Source organism: Schistocerca gregaria, chromosome 1 (assembly GCF_023897955.1).
Source record: "Schistocerca gregaria isolate iqSchGreg1 chromosome 1, iqSchGreg1.2, whole genome shotgun sequence".
In the NCBI taxonomy this organism is placed as follows: domain Eukaryota; kingdom Metazoa; phylum Arthropoda; class Insecta; order Orthoptera; family Acrididae; genus Schistocerca; species Schistocerca gregaria.
Window position 1 is genome coordinate 515,659,552 of NC_064920.1, and position 14,938 is coordinate 515,674,489.

Sequence of the window (14,938 nt, forward strand, 5' to 3'; positions counted from 1 at the left end):
TTGTGAATCACAGTAGAGCAGCGATTAGCAGTCTAACAGCACTTTATTTCATAGTCACAGAACATACAATACAACATGTCCAAGAAACAATGTCCTAAGAGTAAACAAACAGTCTCTCACTTACGCGAAGTACATCACTCTGTTACATCCTAGCCCACCCTGGTCGACCTCCAAGGGTACGGCCAGCTGCACAGGACGACTAATGATGTGGTCTTCTGGTGTCCGGGGTATTATCGTCCTTACTCTGCCGTCTCTTCCTGGTAGTGCCTTTTCTATCCTGGCCTTCTTCCACATGTCGCGGACGAAGGTCCTCTTGGGTCAGTACAATGTTGCCAGAGTGAAAGGGGATGACTTGTCCCGATGGGCGTTTAACTTCATGGTAGTTTCGGAGCTCCAATAGGTATTCTTTAATCCAACAGTTCCAAAAACTGTTACAGAGTTGCTGTCTCAGTCAGAATTACTTGTTCGCTGAAGTCTCTGGTCCCGTCGGAATAGTCATAAGTTTTTCTCCCATCAGAAAATGGGAAGGTGTGAGTGCATCAGAATCCTCTCCTGGTGTGATGGGCCTGGAGTTCACCGCGGCTTCAGTATTGATGAAGGTGGTGTTCATTTCCTCAGTGAGCTTTGCGAGTCCCAATACCTTCCGTAGGCAACGCTTTATAGTGCCCACCATTCTTTCCCACCATCCTCCCCACCAAGCCGCCCGGGAGACAATGAATTTCCAAGTAATACCGTGGTGGGCAAGGAACTGATAAGTTTTTGTGGTGGTTAATGCTTACCAAAGTTGGGCTAGTTCCATATTTGTGGCATGAAATGTTTTTGCGTTATCTGTATATATCGTATGTGGTAGACCGCGTTTTCCGGCGAATCGCTGAAGTGCCATAAGAAATTTGTCCATTGACAAGTCTGTACAGAGTTTGAAGTGTACATCTCGTGTGGTAGCAGATGTGGAAAGAGTGATATATGACCTTTGTGTTTCCTTCCCCACTTTGATGAATAGTGAGCCAGCAAAGTCTGATGTTTTGGCAGTCAGGTGGCAGTGGTGCTTCAATCTGTTGCCCTCGTGGATTCTTCAATATCTTGCATGCGAGGCATGAGTGCATGAGTGTTGGATTCTTTTGATGGCCTGACGAGCTCTAAGGATCCAGAATTTGGTCGCAGTTTGGATAGTACAGAACGAACACCAAAGCGATGGAGGCGGATGTGTGTCTCTCGAATAACCAATTGTGTGAAGTAGTGGGAACTGTCAAGGGGTACAGGATGTTTTTATTCCCTATTTAGGCTAGTGCACTCCAGTCGACCTTCTAGACGTATCAGTCCATCTTGTATGAAAGGATTGTGTTGTGCAATTTTTGACTCTCTTGGCAGTGGTAAGTTATTATGAAGTGCATTTAATTTGCTGGGGAAGGAATCTCTCTGACCCACTCGAATCCAATACATTTTGGCAGCTGATAATTTGGTGGCTGTAAGTTCTCCCGAAGATTTATTCTTGTGATGAATGTTGTGTAGGAAGTGGAGAGTCCAGCTGTGATACAAATGAACTACCAGCATGAGCTGAATTTAAATAAATTCAGAAGGCTGGTTGGCGTAGATATCGACAAAACTTGGTTATGGGTTTTCTTTGTCTTTTCTTTGGGAGGAATTTGTTCCATCGTTGGAGTATCGTTTGGCCAGCATTCAGGAGGACGTGTAAGCCAAGGCGGCCCATGCCACCAAATATCCAGAGAATTAATTTGGTAGCCGAGGAGTCCACGTGAGAGGTGGTCAGCAGGATTGTCTGGTCCTGAGCAGTGTTTCCATTGCATGGGAGTTGTGTGCATTGGTATCTCAGTTACATGATAACAAAAGAAGGTCTTCCATCTGTTAGGAACACAGTGAATCCAACTTAGTGTTATTGTAGAATCCGTCCACAATATCTCGTGGGCAATGCGGCATAAGTAACACAATAGTCTGCTCCCAACTACTGCCGCTAAAAGTTTGAGTTGAGACATCTACATCTACAACTACACTCCGCAAGACACCCAACATTGTGTGGCGGAGGGCACTTTACGTGCCACTGTCATTACCTCCCTTTCCTGTTCCAGTCGCGTATGGCTCACGGGAAGAACGACTGTCTGAAAGCCTCCGTGCGCACTCTAATCTCTCTAATTTTACATTCGTGATCTTCTCGGGAAGTATAAGTGGGGGGAAGCAATATATTTGATACCTAATCCAGAAACGCACCCTCTCGAAACCTGACGAGCAAGCTACACCGCGATGCAGAGCGCCTCTCTTGCAGAGTCTGCCACTTGAGTTTGCTAAACATCTCTGTAACGCTATCACGGTTACCAAATAACCCTGTGACGAAACGCGCCGCTCTTCTTCTCTATCTCCTCCGTAGCCCGATCTGGTACGGATCCCACACTGATGAGCAATACTCAAGTATAGGTCGGAAAAGTGTTTTGTAAGCCACCTCCTTTATTGATGGACTACATTTTCTAAGGACTCTCCCAATGAATCTCAACCTGGTACCCGCCTTACCAACAATTAATTTTATATGATCATTCCATTTCAAATCGTTCCGCATGCATACTCCCAGATATTTTACAGAAGTAACTGCTACCAGTGTTTGTTCCGCTATCATATAATCATACAATAAAGGATCCTTCTTTCTATGTATTCGCAATACATTACATTTGTCTATGTTAAGGGTCAGTTGCCACTCCCTGCACCAAGTGCCTATCCGCTGCAGATCTTCCTGCATTTCGCTACAATTTTCTAATGCTGCAAATTCTTTGTATAGTAAAGCATCATCCGCAAAAAGCCGCATGGAACTTCTGACACTATCTGCTAGGTCATTTATATATATTGTGAAAAGCAATGGTCCCATAACACTCCCCTGTGGCACACCAGAGGTTACTTTAACGTCTGTAGACGTCTCTCCATTGAGAACAACATGCTGTGTTCTTTTTGCTAAAAACTCTTCAATCCAGCCACACGGCTGGTCTGATATTCCGTAGGCTCTTACTTTGTTTATCAGGCGACAGTTCGGAACTGTATCGAACGCCTTCCGGAAGTCAAGGAAAATAGCATCTACCTGGGAGCCTGTATCTAATATTTTCTGGGTCTCATGAACAAATAAAGTGAGTTGGATCTCACCGATCGCTGTTTCCGGAATCCATGTTGATTCCTACAGAGTAGATTGTGGGTTTCCAAAAACGACATGATACTCGAGCAAAAAACATGTCCAAAAATTCTACAACAGATCGACGTCAGAGATATAGGTCTATAGTTTTGCGCTCCTGCTCGATGACCCTTCTTGAAGAGTGGGACTACCTGTGCTCTTTTCCAATCATTTGGAACCTTCCGTTCCTCTAGAGACTTGCGGTACACGGCTGTTAGAAGGAGGGCAAGTTCTTTCGCGTACTGTGTGTAGAATCGAATTGGCATCCCGTCAGGTCCAATGGACTTTCCTCTGTTGAGTGATTCCAGTTGCTTTTCTATTCGTTGGACCCTTATGTCACCTTCTTAATAGGAACAAGTCTGTTGTTGCTACAGGCTAAATGGGTTACGATGTCATCTATGAATGTAAAAAGCTGCTCCATATGCCTTTTCCAAAGCATCACAGAGTACGTGCAGCTGAGAGTCTCTTCCACAAGTTGTAGCTATCCATCTAGGGACACATATATGTGACAATGAAGGTAAGCTAGATATCCAGGTGTGCCATCTTGCCCCTAAGTCCCAGGGCATAAGTTCATCCCAGCCATTTCCTCAACACCATGTGTCCTGCAATAGCAATTTCCCAACAAGAGAAACAGGGGAAAACAGTCCGCGTGAGTCATAGAATTTAGGTGTACATTGTAAAAGGAGTCGTTTGGTGGCTGGCTCTTCTGATGACCTTTTGATGATTTCGCTAGGATCGATACAGAAGCAGTCACTTGCTGTGTTCCAGTCTATGCCTAAAACTTGAATCTGGGTGTGGAGTTCTCGCCCTTCTGCTCTCCAGATGATTTCGAGTTGTTCACAGTTGGTAGGCCATTTTGATAAGGGGAGACTGATGAATTTCATTAGGGTTACAAGTTCATAGTATACAGTTATCACCAAATTATCACCTTGTACTGAGATCACAAAGTCGTCCATGTATGCAGTCTTGTTTATAAGTGGCGCTACTGTGGGAAATGCTGTCATACAGTTATTTGAAATTTCTCTTAGTGTTGCAGAAAGTAAAAATGGGGGCCGCAGGTCAGGCTGAAAGGGAGTTTGTTAAAACGGTATTCTGTTAGTTCGTCCATCGTTTGAAGATTTCCTGTTTGATTCTGGCTAATTTTGAACGAGAAGAATCTGGTCAAGTCTTTGTCCTTTTCGTTCAAGGTTAATTGAAGGAAAGCTTGTGTGTTGTCCGAGACGATAGCCATAGAATATAGTCTGAAACGCAGTAAAATTTCCAGAATCTCTGGTAATTGGTTCCCTCCTACTTTTAATACCTTATTCAGAGAAGGTGCATTGTTTTCGTGAGAGGAGGCGTCAAAGACTATTCTCCACTTAGTGGTTCTATATTTTTCCTTCCTCACTGCATGATGAGGGAGATAAAATAGCTCCTTTCCGAAGAGTGGGGTAGGAGTGACCTCTACTTGCCTCTTCGTAATGTATTCTAGCATGAGATTGAAATACATTTGCTTAAAGGTCTCTTGACATCGAAATCTTTCCCTAAGGTTCTTGAATCGTTTTTCCTCGAAAGCACTGTATGTTGTCTTTTGGGAATTGTAACCACTGCTTGATGATCCTTTACAGAGAAAGATGCTCTAAACTCTTCAAGAAGTCTGATCGGCAGTAATCCCTATAGTTTCCAAGTCCCAAAAGCGTCTGAAATCATTGTCTGAGTGCAGGGGGGATCGGTCAGTCTGAGCAAAATTTACCACGGTTGCATGCACACAAGCTTGTGACTTGTTACCACTGAGTATCTGGCCAAACAGAGAAGGAACTAACTCTAAGGTTTCAGAGATGGGTATGGGCGAATTGTGCTTCACTATCTTCCAATAAAAATCGCCTCCTACAAGAATCTCCATAGGAAGATCTCATGTTGAATCGGTTTTCGGATCTGCTAGCGTAATCTTAAGAGCATCTGGTAAACTCTTTATATGTTGTGGAACCAAAGGCTGGCGAGAAAGTGCTTTTGAAGGCATTAAGTGGCACTGAAGAATTCTGCCAAAGCCCCTTCATATTAAACTGAACAAGCCTGCGGTGGCATGGGCGTGTAGGGTATGATTCAAAGGAACAAACGGTTAGTTCTTGTCGGTCTGCCGTTTGCAGTTTCAGATCATCAATCAGTGATTTTGCTATGAAGCTGGACTGACTATCTGCGTCCAGTAGACATCACGTTGTCCTGCTCAATCCTGTAGGTCCTGAGACACATACTTCAGCTGTCTGAAGGTACGTGTATCCCTGGGGAGCGACAGATACCTTTCTCATGGAAGTAAAGTATGTCTGACCTGCAGGACTCCTAATATCCTTTTGTTCCTCACAAATGGACTTATGATGCAGTCTTTTACAGTTAACACACCAGGCCTTTTCTTTCTTTTTGCAATTTGACACTTTGTGCCCATGTTGAAGACAAAGAAAGCATCTGTTTGCTAGTTTCAATTTATCTATTCAGTCATTAACGTGCACAATCTTCTTGCAGTCTTGCGCCCAATGACCGCAAGATTCGCAAAACACAGAATTATTCCTTCACACTGGTATCCTTCGCAGTTGATCTTTTAGATTTCTCGTGTACGTGAAGTGTGGATGCTGTGGGAAGATTACTAGAAGTGATGGAAAATTCACCGCGTATCTCCTGCATGGTAAGGGCCCCATCGACTTCCTCGTTCAGAAACTCCATCAGTTGCAAACTGTCCCCTTCAGGTATTCCCATACATTTGGCGTGAATTATCCAGCGGCGGCATATGTCGTCCGGAAAAGTGGGTAAAATTTCAGCGAGAGGACTCGACCGTATCCGTTCACGTCTTCCCCAACTGCCCGGAGAGTTTGAATACGTTGCTGGCTTTCAGTGAATGATGAATTAAGTTCCTCTGGAGTAGACAGCTGAATTGGTTTTATGGCTTCGAGATGTGAGCTTGAATTATTCGATCTTTGTTGCCATAACGCGCTCGGAGAATCCTCTTTGTTTCTGCGTATGTCTCGGCCTTCACCGCAATACCGTCTACTAAATCCTTTGGTACTCCCGAGAGATAGCCACTAAGAAAGATGTGTTTTTAAATTGTAGTTACTGTCGGATCATTGTCAATGGACTGCTCAAACTGCTCCCAGAATCGTGCTCATGTCTCGATGTCGCCTGAATAACGCTCAAGCTCGATTGGCGGAAGTTTCACTGAAGCTGTGGGAACACTAATTGTTACAGATTGTACTGGCAGATTGTCGGGAATATTTATGTCTGCCGCTGATTTCGCTAGCTGTTTCTCTATTTCGTGAGACAATCAAGAAATTGTGAGTTTCGCGGTGTCTGTATAATCTTTGGATTTAAGAACATCATCTTCATATTCGTCATCGTCTAACAACTCGTGAATATCCTCATCTAATTTAACGAGGCGGTTCAGAATGCTTCCCAATCTGTCATTGTAATATTTATAATCCGCGATTTCCGATGTGTCTGACAACCTTGCAGCTTCCGTTACGAGACGTGTAATGTTTGCTCTTTATCTCATACGTTTTCTCTTTAGAGAGTGTAATTGTGCTTCTGGTTTGTGGTCTGGCATGTCCATTCCGTCCGATTACTCCAAAGTTTAAAGCAGTGTCGGCTAGCGATCAGCTGGTCCTAGTAACGCTTTATCTTTGGATCGCTAGTCAAAGTAGTTCAATTGATGGTTGCTAGATGGTAACATGAGTAATAAACAACCTACAGGCGTAGTGTAGGATCTGATAATTCATTAAAGCGCTAATCGAACAGCTGTAATAGCAGTACAGGGCAGCAATAATGTAATCAGTTGCCTTTACAAATGGCAATACAAAACATGTCTCATGATAATTCAGTGGGACTTAACTGTATACAGGTGGTTGTCATCAAAGAGCTTGTTGGGTGGTGTGACAACCCACTGCAATAAGCCCCCTCGTAGTATAGCCGCGTGATGTGCATCTAGAATTTGTGGTTCACAACGGCAATCGTGGAAATTGTCTCCCGGGTTTTGGCACCAAATTCCTATGTTGTGAATCACTGTAGAGCAGTGATTAGCAAACAACACTTTATTTCATAGTCACAGAACATACAATACAACATGTCAAAGATACACTGTCCTAAGAGTAAACAAACAGTCTCTCACTTGCCCAAAGTACATCACTCTGTGACACAATAATAGTTGTTCTCTCATATGGTGGAATTGTTATATTTTACATTTCTGAATATTTACACCAGTATTTATGCAAAATATGGTACACCTTAAAGCTTTTCATTTCAACTATAAATTGCTGTATTTTCTTTGTTATTGACTGAAAGCTTTGATGAAGGATTGTTAAATCTGCATGAATTGCATTATTACTTGCATTTATGACTTCTTTCTGAAATTATGATGCCTAATAAGAAAGTGTTTTTCTGTGATGGAATCTTACCTTTTGTGAGCTAACTGGAGACGTTTCTCCACATTTAGGGACATTTTTAAATAAGGGCACATCTTTTCTTGATTGACTCTGAAAAACCCTAGTCTTGCTACAGGCGTTGGACTGCCAGGTGTAGAAGTATGAAACCAGAATTACCCTACAGATGGTGCTAGTCATCAGTGTAGGGCCCATAAGACTGCGACTGCAGCAGCGTCTGCTTCCTGTAATATCTGACAACAAATGTCAACACACAGTAAACCAAGTTCCATATGTTGGTGTCTGTTTCAAACTCGTAAACATACTGAGTTTTGTGCCTAAAAACTCTTTTGATTTGTGGACAGCATTGGTTTCCTGTTATCATTTGAAGAAAACTGCTGCAGAATCACATCGAATGCTTGTCGGAGCTTTCGGCGAACATGCTCATGGGAAAACACAGTGTTTTGAATGGTTCAAAAAATTCAAAAGTGGTGGTTTTGACGTGAGATACGACAAGTGCGGGAAACCACCGAAAAAGATCAAAGACAATGAATTGCAGGCCTTATTGGATGAAGATAATATTCAGGCGGAACGGGAACTTGTAGAGCAATTGAATGTCATGCAGAAAGCCATTTCTCTTTGGGGTTGAAAGCTGTGGGAAAGGTGCAGAAAGTGGGAGAATGGTTTCCACATGAACAGAACGAAAGGTACTAAGCAAATCGAAAGAAATGCTAAGGTATGTGGCTTATTCTCCAGACTTGGCTCCATCGGATTATCATCTGTTTGCATCACTGGGCCACACTATTGCTGACTAATGCTTCAATTGATATGAAAATGTACAAAAATGGCTCGGTGATCGGTTTGCTTCAAAAGAAGAACTGTTTTTTTTTTGCATGGTGTTCATAACTTGCAGGAGAGATGGGAGAAATGTATAAATAGCAATGGAGATTATTTTGAATAAAACATTGTTTATCAGTTTCAAACAACAGACATGTAATTATTCAATCAAATTCTGTTTTCATACTTCTACACCTGGTATATGTGGACTGAGAAAAAATTCCGTGGAAAAGAAGACTTATACAGTATTACATCTTTTTGGAGAATTGATGCTGTTGAGTTGATGGTAAAATTAAACTGCAATAAGAAGTGAACTAAAACATCAATTTAACTTCCTCTTTTCATTCTTAAGTTCCATAGGGGTTCTCAGAGTGTGCTTTTGGACTGTTGAGTAACACACGGCTCAATATTTGAATGTGCACCACTAAGTGTGTGACAGATGAAAAGTGTTTGCTTGACTAGTATTTGAAGGAGAATTTTTGTTGTATATAAATTTTTAGGAAAGAGGGAGAGGAGCAGGGAAGGGGTGGGTGGTGGGATGGAAGGTGTGTGTGTGTGTGTGTGTGTGTGTGTGTGTGTGTGTGTGTGTGTGTGGGCACGCACGCGCTACTCCATAAGGTAATCTTTGACAACTTACAACTTACTTCTGTTACTGGATGTAGCTGTGTAGATGTACATGTGAACGCTACAATCATTATTAATTTGCCAAGACATTCATTACTTGTTTGTCTTTTAATGAGACAAATAATTAACATTAATAATTGTTTCTCTTTCTGTGGCCAGTGGTCTTTTAATGAGGTGTGTGTTACACTAGGAATCATGTTTATTATTAACTGTGTGTTGTGCAAGTTGTACAAAAATCAGGCAGATAGACCAAAGTACTTTTTACATCAATAATTTTAGACGAGTAGTGGTTGATCAACAATGCAGTTATTACTTCTCTTAATGAAATATTATTGTTTAATCTGACTCATTCAGAGTCTCTTTCTCATTATTTTGCACAATCAAACAGAATCATACAAAAATAAGACCTAACTGTGTAACCGTTATTTGAATATCTAGTAAAATAAATGTCTATAGCCTGATTAAAATGATTTGTTTGTTGACATCTTGCCGCTATAGTGTTGCCATATCAGTTACCGGCTACAGTTTGATTATAGATGACACACAAACATGGCAGGTCACTTCATAAATGTTGTTACTTTAAGTGCAATGCACAGCATTGTTGGAAGTGGCCACTGTGAGGTATGATGGGAACACGAGATGCTCTTTTGATAACTGATTTCCAAGACTGAACTTAACCATACTTTATTTTTGGTAGCCCTGAATTTAAACTTGTGTCCTAACTTTACCACAACCACATGATATACTATCTGAGTAAATGGTGGACAACAATCTGCAGTAGATCTACACGAGATGCTGCATTACCAACTGATCAGGAGTCCTGGTTACATAGTATAGGCAACACGAGTAAATAAAAAAAGTGAATATGACGATGAAAATGATGTGATGAAGTATTAGAAATAAAAACATTACATTTAAACTAACGTATTGAATAAAAATAATAATCAAAGTTGTTTTGGTAAGCTTTAGAAATAAAAACTTTCAAAGCAAGTGATGAGATTTGAATCCATGACCTTCTGTATTACAGGAATATATCTCAACCACTAAGCTACACCACTGCCCTATGTTACATTGCTATGTTTTTGTCTTTTCAGAACCAGTTGCAGTGATGATTTTCTGTCTTCAGAAAGTTTGGTGTCACTTACAAAGCATATTTGATGTAATAATAATAATAATAATAATAATAATAATAATAATAATAATTATTATTATTATATTGTGATGCCGTATCTTGTTGTGTGTGAAAATATCCAGCAGTGTTTGATTAGTGCTGTATATGGAGGGTATGTAGTTTGTTAGCCTCATTGTGTGTTTTCATTATGTCTGATGAAATGCGAAATAAAGGGCGGGCCCATGAATTGGGCTCCAGAATTCCGAACACATCAAGGAAGAAAGCGGGACAAGAAATTGGAAGTGTGCTGACAAATTGCTGTGGCAGTTTGGCAATGATGAACAGTTTAGCCGTGATGTGGATGATACTATTAAACTGGCTCAAACACATGAATTTTCAATCTTCAAGTTATTTTTATCAGACTATAATATATGTGTAAATTATCAGTCACTTATAAATCTAAATGAACCAGTCTTTGAAAGTTTCTTTCTAGTAATTTAGACCGAGAATCAAACATGACACAAAATCTTGAAGCCCTAACCACATTTATATTTTCAAATATAATCAGAACCAGAATGTTATTGTCTCATAACATACATGTCAAATCACCGATGTATTGTACAGGACACTCATCAATCTTACAACTATAATAGGTTGTACTTGGAATACAACTTTTACTAGAACTATTACTTTTATCCTGCTCAAATGGTCAGATCATCATTAAAAAGTTGATCATTAGAGTCATAGCATTTTTGTAGCAGAGTGCTATATAATTTTCCTTTTCTGAATCAGTTTCAATCTTCGGAAAATTTGTCTATTTTAACTTCTTGTATATTTTTATTCCCATATATTGTGGGGTCCACAAGTAAAGATTAAGTCTGTATGTAGGAAGCATGAAACTTCTTTGTTTATAGTTTCATATCCATGATGGAAGTTATTTGGAGCAAACAATTCTGGATTATTATTTGTGAAAAGAATAATTTCATATAAATATAGTGAGGGAACACTTAGTATATTTATGTTTCTTAATAGTGGCCGACAAGATTCTCTGGACTTTGGACTACATGTGTTCATTATAATTTTTTTCTGTAAAGTTGATATTTTTGTCTGATCACTTCCATTTCCTCAAATGACAATACCATGTCTCACTATTTCCTCAAAGTAGCTATGGTAGGCTATCTTTTTCATGTCTATGCAGTGACATTGGTTGAGATTGAGATAGAAAATACCAGGCTGCTCATTTTATTTTTTAAATAGTCTATACTTGAGGACCATGACAGATTTCTGTCCAGCTGCATTCCTAAGAATTTAACACATTCTGCTTTGTTTGGTTCCGGGCATAATTTGAATATCATTTATTTTTGACTGTTTTGTCTTAAACTGCGTAAGCTGTGTTTCTGGAATATTTAGTTTTAGGTCATTTAGATGGAACCACACATCCAGGTTTTTGGGAGTCTTTGGCATTTTTGGGAATTTCTTCTGCATTTTTATTTTCTATCAATACTGATGTGTCATCAGTGCATAAAACTGATTGATGATTTATATTTATGGATAAGTCATGTATGTAAAAGAGAACTGTATTGGGCCTAGAATTGATCCTTGTGGTACCTCTTAGGAGACAGTTCTCCATTTCAAGGAACATTTTCCTTTGTCTGGTGTTGTGACTATCCTTTGCTGCCTTTTTCTCAAATATGGCTTACACCACTGTAAGGCACTGCCTATAACTCCGTACTTTTGTATTTTATGTAATAATAGTGTTTCACACAGTTGAACACTTAAGATAAGTTACAGAAGATTACTGCAGCTTTTTGTGATTTATCTAAGGAGTAATTAACTTTATTTGTACATTCAGTAATTGTATAAATTGTACTTTTGCATTTTTGAGGTTACATTAAATTTGTTACAAAAATTTTGAATCTGGATTGCAACGATCATTTAAAATATTTTAGAAAACACGGGAAGAAGGGAAATTGGATGGTAGTTTCCCATATCTTCTTGAGAGTCTTCTTAAAATAATGATTTCACTTCTGCATATTGTAGAACATTAGGAAAGTAGCCTTCTTCAAGCGATTTATTAATTATTTCAGACAGTGGGTGTGCGATTATATTTGAAGCTACTTTGATTAACTAGAGGGCAACTCTAATGACAGGTTCACAGCTGCCTTCTTCTCAAATAAAAAATGAAGGTGACTTAAAACTTAGAAGACAGAAGTTAATACACTGAAAGTACAACAAGTGATTAGCCTTCTGGTGGGGGGTGTATCTGTGTGTCATCAGGGTATGTCCAATTTCAGCTCTCTTAGGACAACTTGATGCAACTGGATTGGAAGAATCCCAGCTCATCAATAAGGAATGTTACTGGGGTGCACTCTGTTGTGCTTATCCTACAGTTCTGGGGTGTAGCTGGCAAGGAGCTGTTAGCTGTGTTATGAAAGAGATGGAGCTTATTTAGCATACTTTTTGTGACTGTGCATGATACTCAACGTGCATGTCAGATACTTTAATATTTTGTGTATTACTTGTGAATTCTGGCAGTGGATGACTTAGCTGTAGTTGTCATACAAAATGTGACAACACAATTGCATACAATCTTCACACAGCAATATTAGTTCTTGTAAATAGAGAACAGGCACTTGAAATCATAAGCAGCTTACATTGAAGAAGATTAAATATGGCTTCCAACTAAGTACTGAGCTCTCATTTCCTGAATTTTTTGTACAGAGCTAAAATTTTATGCTGCTCATTGCTTTGCTTCACATGATTATTTATTTAAGCATATTTTATATTTATCATGTCGGAGGTATTTTATTTTACTTTCGTCTATGTTGATGCTACTGTGATCTGATTTTGATATTTAAATTTTGAATGTGCTTTGAAGTCAGATGATGGATACATATCTTTTATCACAGGTCTTGAATGTAACATTTGGTTACATAGAGCTACTCAAGAGAAAGGGTGCTTCATTCAGTATTTATGAGGAACTTAAGGCTTCCGAGGATATGGATTTTCGATTTGCAGGAGAAGTCAATGCATCTGAATATGTTGAACGCCTTGTTGAAGCAATGCATTATTATAAACCTGAGGATTACCTGACAGGCACTGAGCTCTACTTTGAATACGATCCAAAGGTCTGTGTATATGTCCAGTTGCCTTGTGCGATATGTGATTATAAATGAGAATTTTGTTTTACTTATGTTCTGTATTACATGTTTATGTTTGGTTTGTTTAATCGTAATTGAGGCTCATGCTTTAAATACAAAGGTACAAGTTAATAAAACTTCTTACTGTGAAACATGCACACAGTCTCTCTGTCTCATATTTTCCCTTCCTGTAAGCCCAACGAAAAATGAATTGTTGCGCTAGTTGGAATGGGAATATATGGGAAGACAAGGTGTAATGAAGAGGATATGGATAGAGTAAGAATTAGAGAGACCTCCCTCATGTTGCGCATATGAATGGAGGGAGGAGGTGGGGTCAAGTAGAGCAAACTAAACAGAGGCCATTAAGAAAACAATGTTGAGGATCCAAGGTGATAACATATAAGTTATCCAAAGAATTTTGTAGGATGAGAATATAGAAGTATCAAATATAAATAAAGTGAATGAAAGGAAAGAGTGTGAAGCATAAGGGATCTGTTTCTGAATGAATTATGGAAAGTAATGCATGTCTTAGAAGACTTTTGCAACATCTTCAGCATGTGGAGAGAGAAATTGCTTATCTTTGCATATAGCAGAGGTACTGGCAGAAGTAAAGCTGTGAGGACGCGGCGTGAGTCGTGCTTGGGTAGCTCAGTTGGTAGAGCACTTGCCCACGAAAGGCAAAGATCCCGAGTTCGAGTCCAGTCCGGCACACAGTTTTAATCTGCCAGGAAGTTTCAGCACTATGGTTGTCGGTACCCTCATACAAACATCCCTTGGCCCATCACTGCCCCAATGTGTTGAATATGTCTTTCTGTTTGTCTCCACCTCACATCAGAGGCGTTCACATGTAAGCTTCGCTTTGGAGCACACAAACGTCATCGTGATTTAGTCATACAGTAAGCATGGCGTCACAGTATTCGTTTAAAGAACAATGAGATATGGTTTTTGTTTATGGGCTACCTGACAGTAATGCTCATGAATCCCGACGGTTGTGTGAGGAACAATACCTAACAAGAAGCCACCCAAAACTGCAAACATTTACAGCAATTCACCGGTGACCTGGCAAAACAGGCTCATTAGCGGGATATCTTGGTGATACTGGAAGACTTCGAACACAACGGGATGCTGCATTTGAAGATACTGTTCCCTAGTGCTTCAAGGAAGCACCTACGACAAGTATTCAAGCAATTGCACATGACATGGGAGTCACTCATCAGTTAGTCTGGGAGGTTTTGAGGGACGACGGCCAGCATCCACTTAGTTCACATCCTGTCCAAGACCTAAATCCTGTGGTGGACTATGAACACAGGGTAGGGTTTTGCCAGTGGTTTCTGAAATGTGTTGCACGATATCCTGACTTCCCCACCATTGTGTTGTTTACCAATGAGTGCATCTTCCATCAGGATGGCCTTTACAATGGTCAAAACATTCATTACTGGGCAAGGGGAAGTCCTCACATCACATATGTCCATGGACACCAGGAACGACTTTTGCTCAACATTTGTGCAGGCACTGTGGGTGACCATCTGATTGGGCCGGTCCGTCTACCTCCTTCACTTACAGGTGCAAATTACTTTCACGTTTTGCAAGAAACTCTACCCAGCCCGCTGGAAGATGTTCCCCTGAACATATGGCTATACATGTGGTTGCAGCATGATGGGGCACCATCACATAACAGTTGTGC

At 40.2% G+C, this 14,938-nt stretch overlaps 1 protein-coding gene across 2 annotated transcripts in view; it reads left to right on the plus strand.

Annotated features, from left to right (window-relative positions):
- The window catches only part of LOC126354548 (nardilysin-like), a 342,605-nt gene that overhangs the window by 130,001 nt on the left and 197,666 nt on the right, over positions 1–14,938 (plus strand). For both annotated transcript variants that reach the window (XM_050004292.1, XM_050004300.1), the window contains exon 10: positions 13,024–13,242. In XM_050004292.1, coding sequence (XP_049860249.1) covers positions 13,024–13,242 — 219 coding nt within the window. The remainder of the gene's footprint in view (positions 1–13,023; positions 13,243–14,938) is intronic.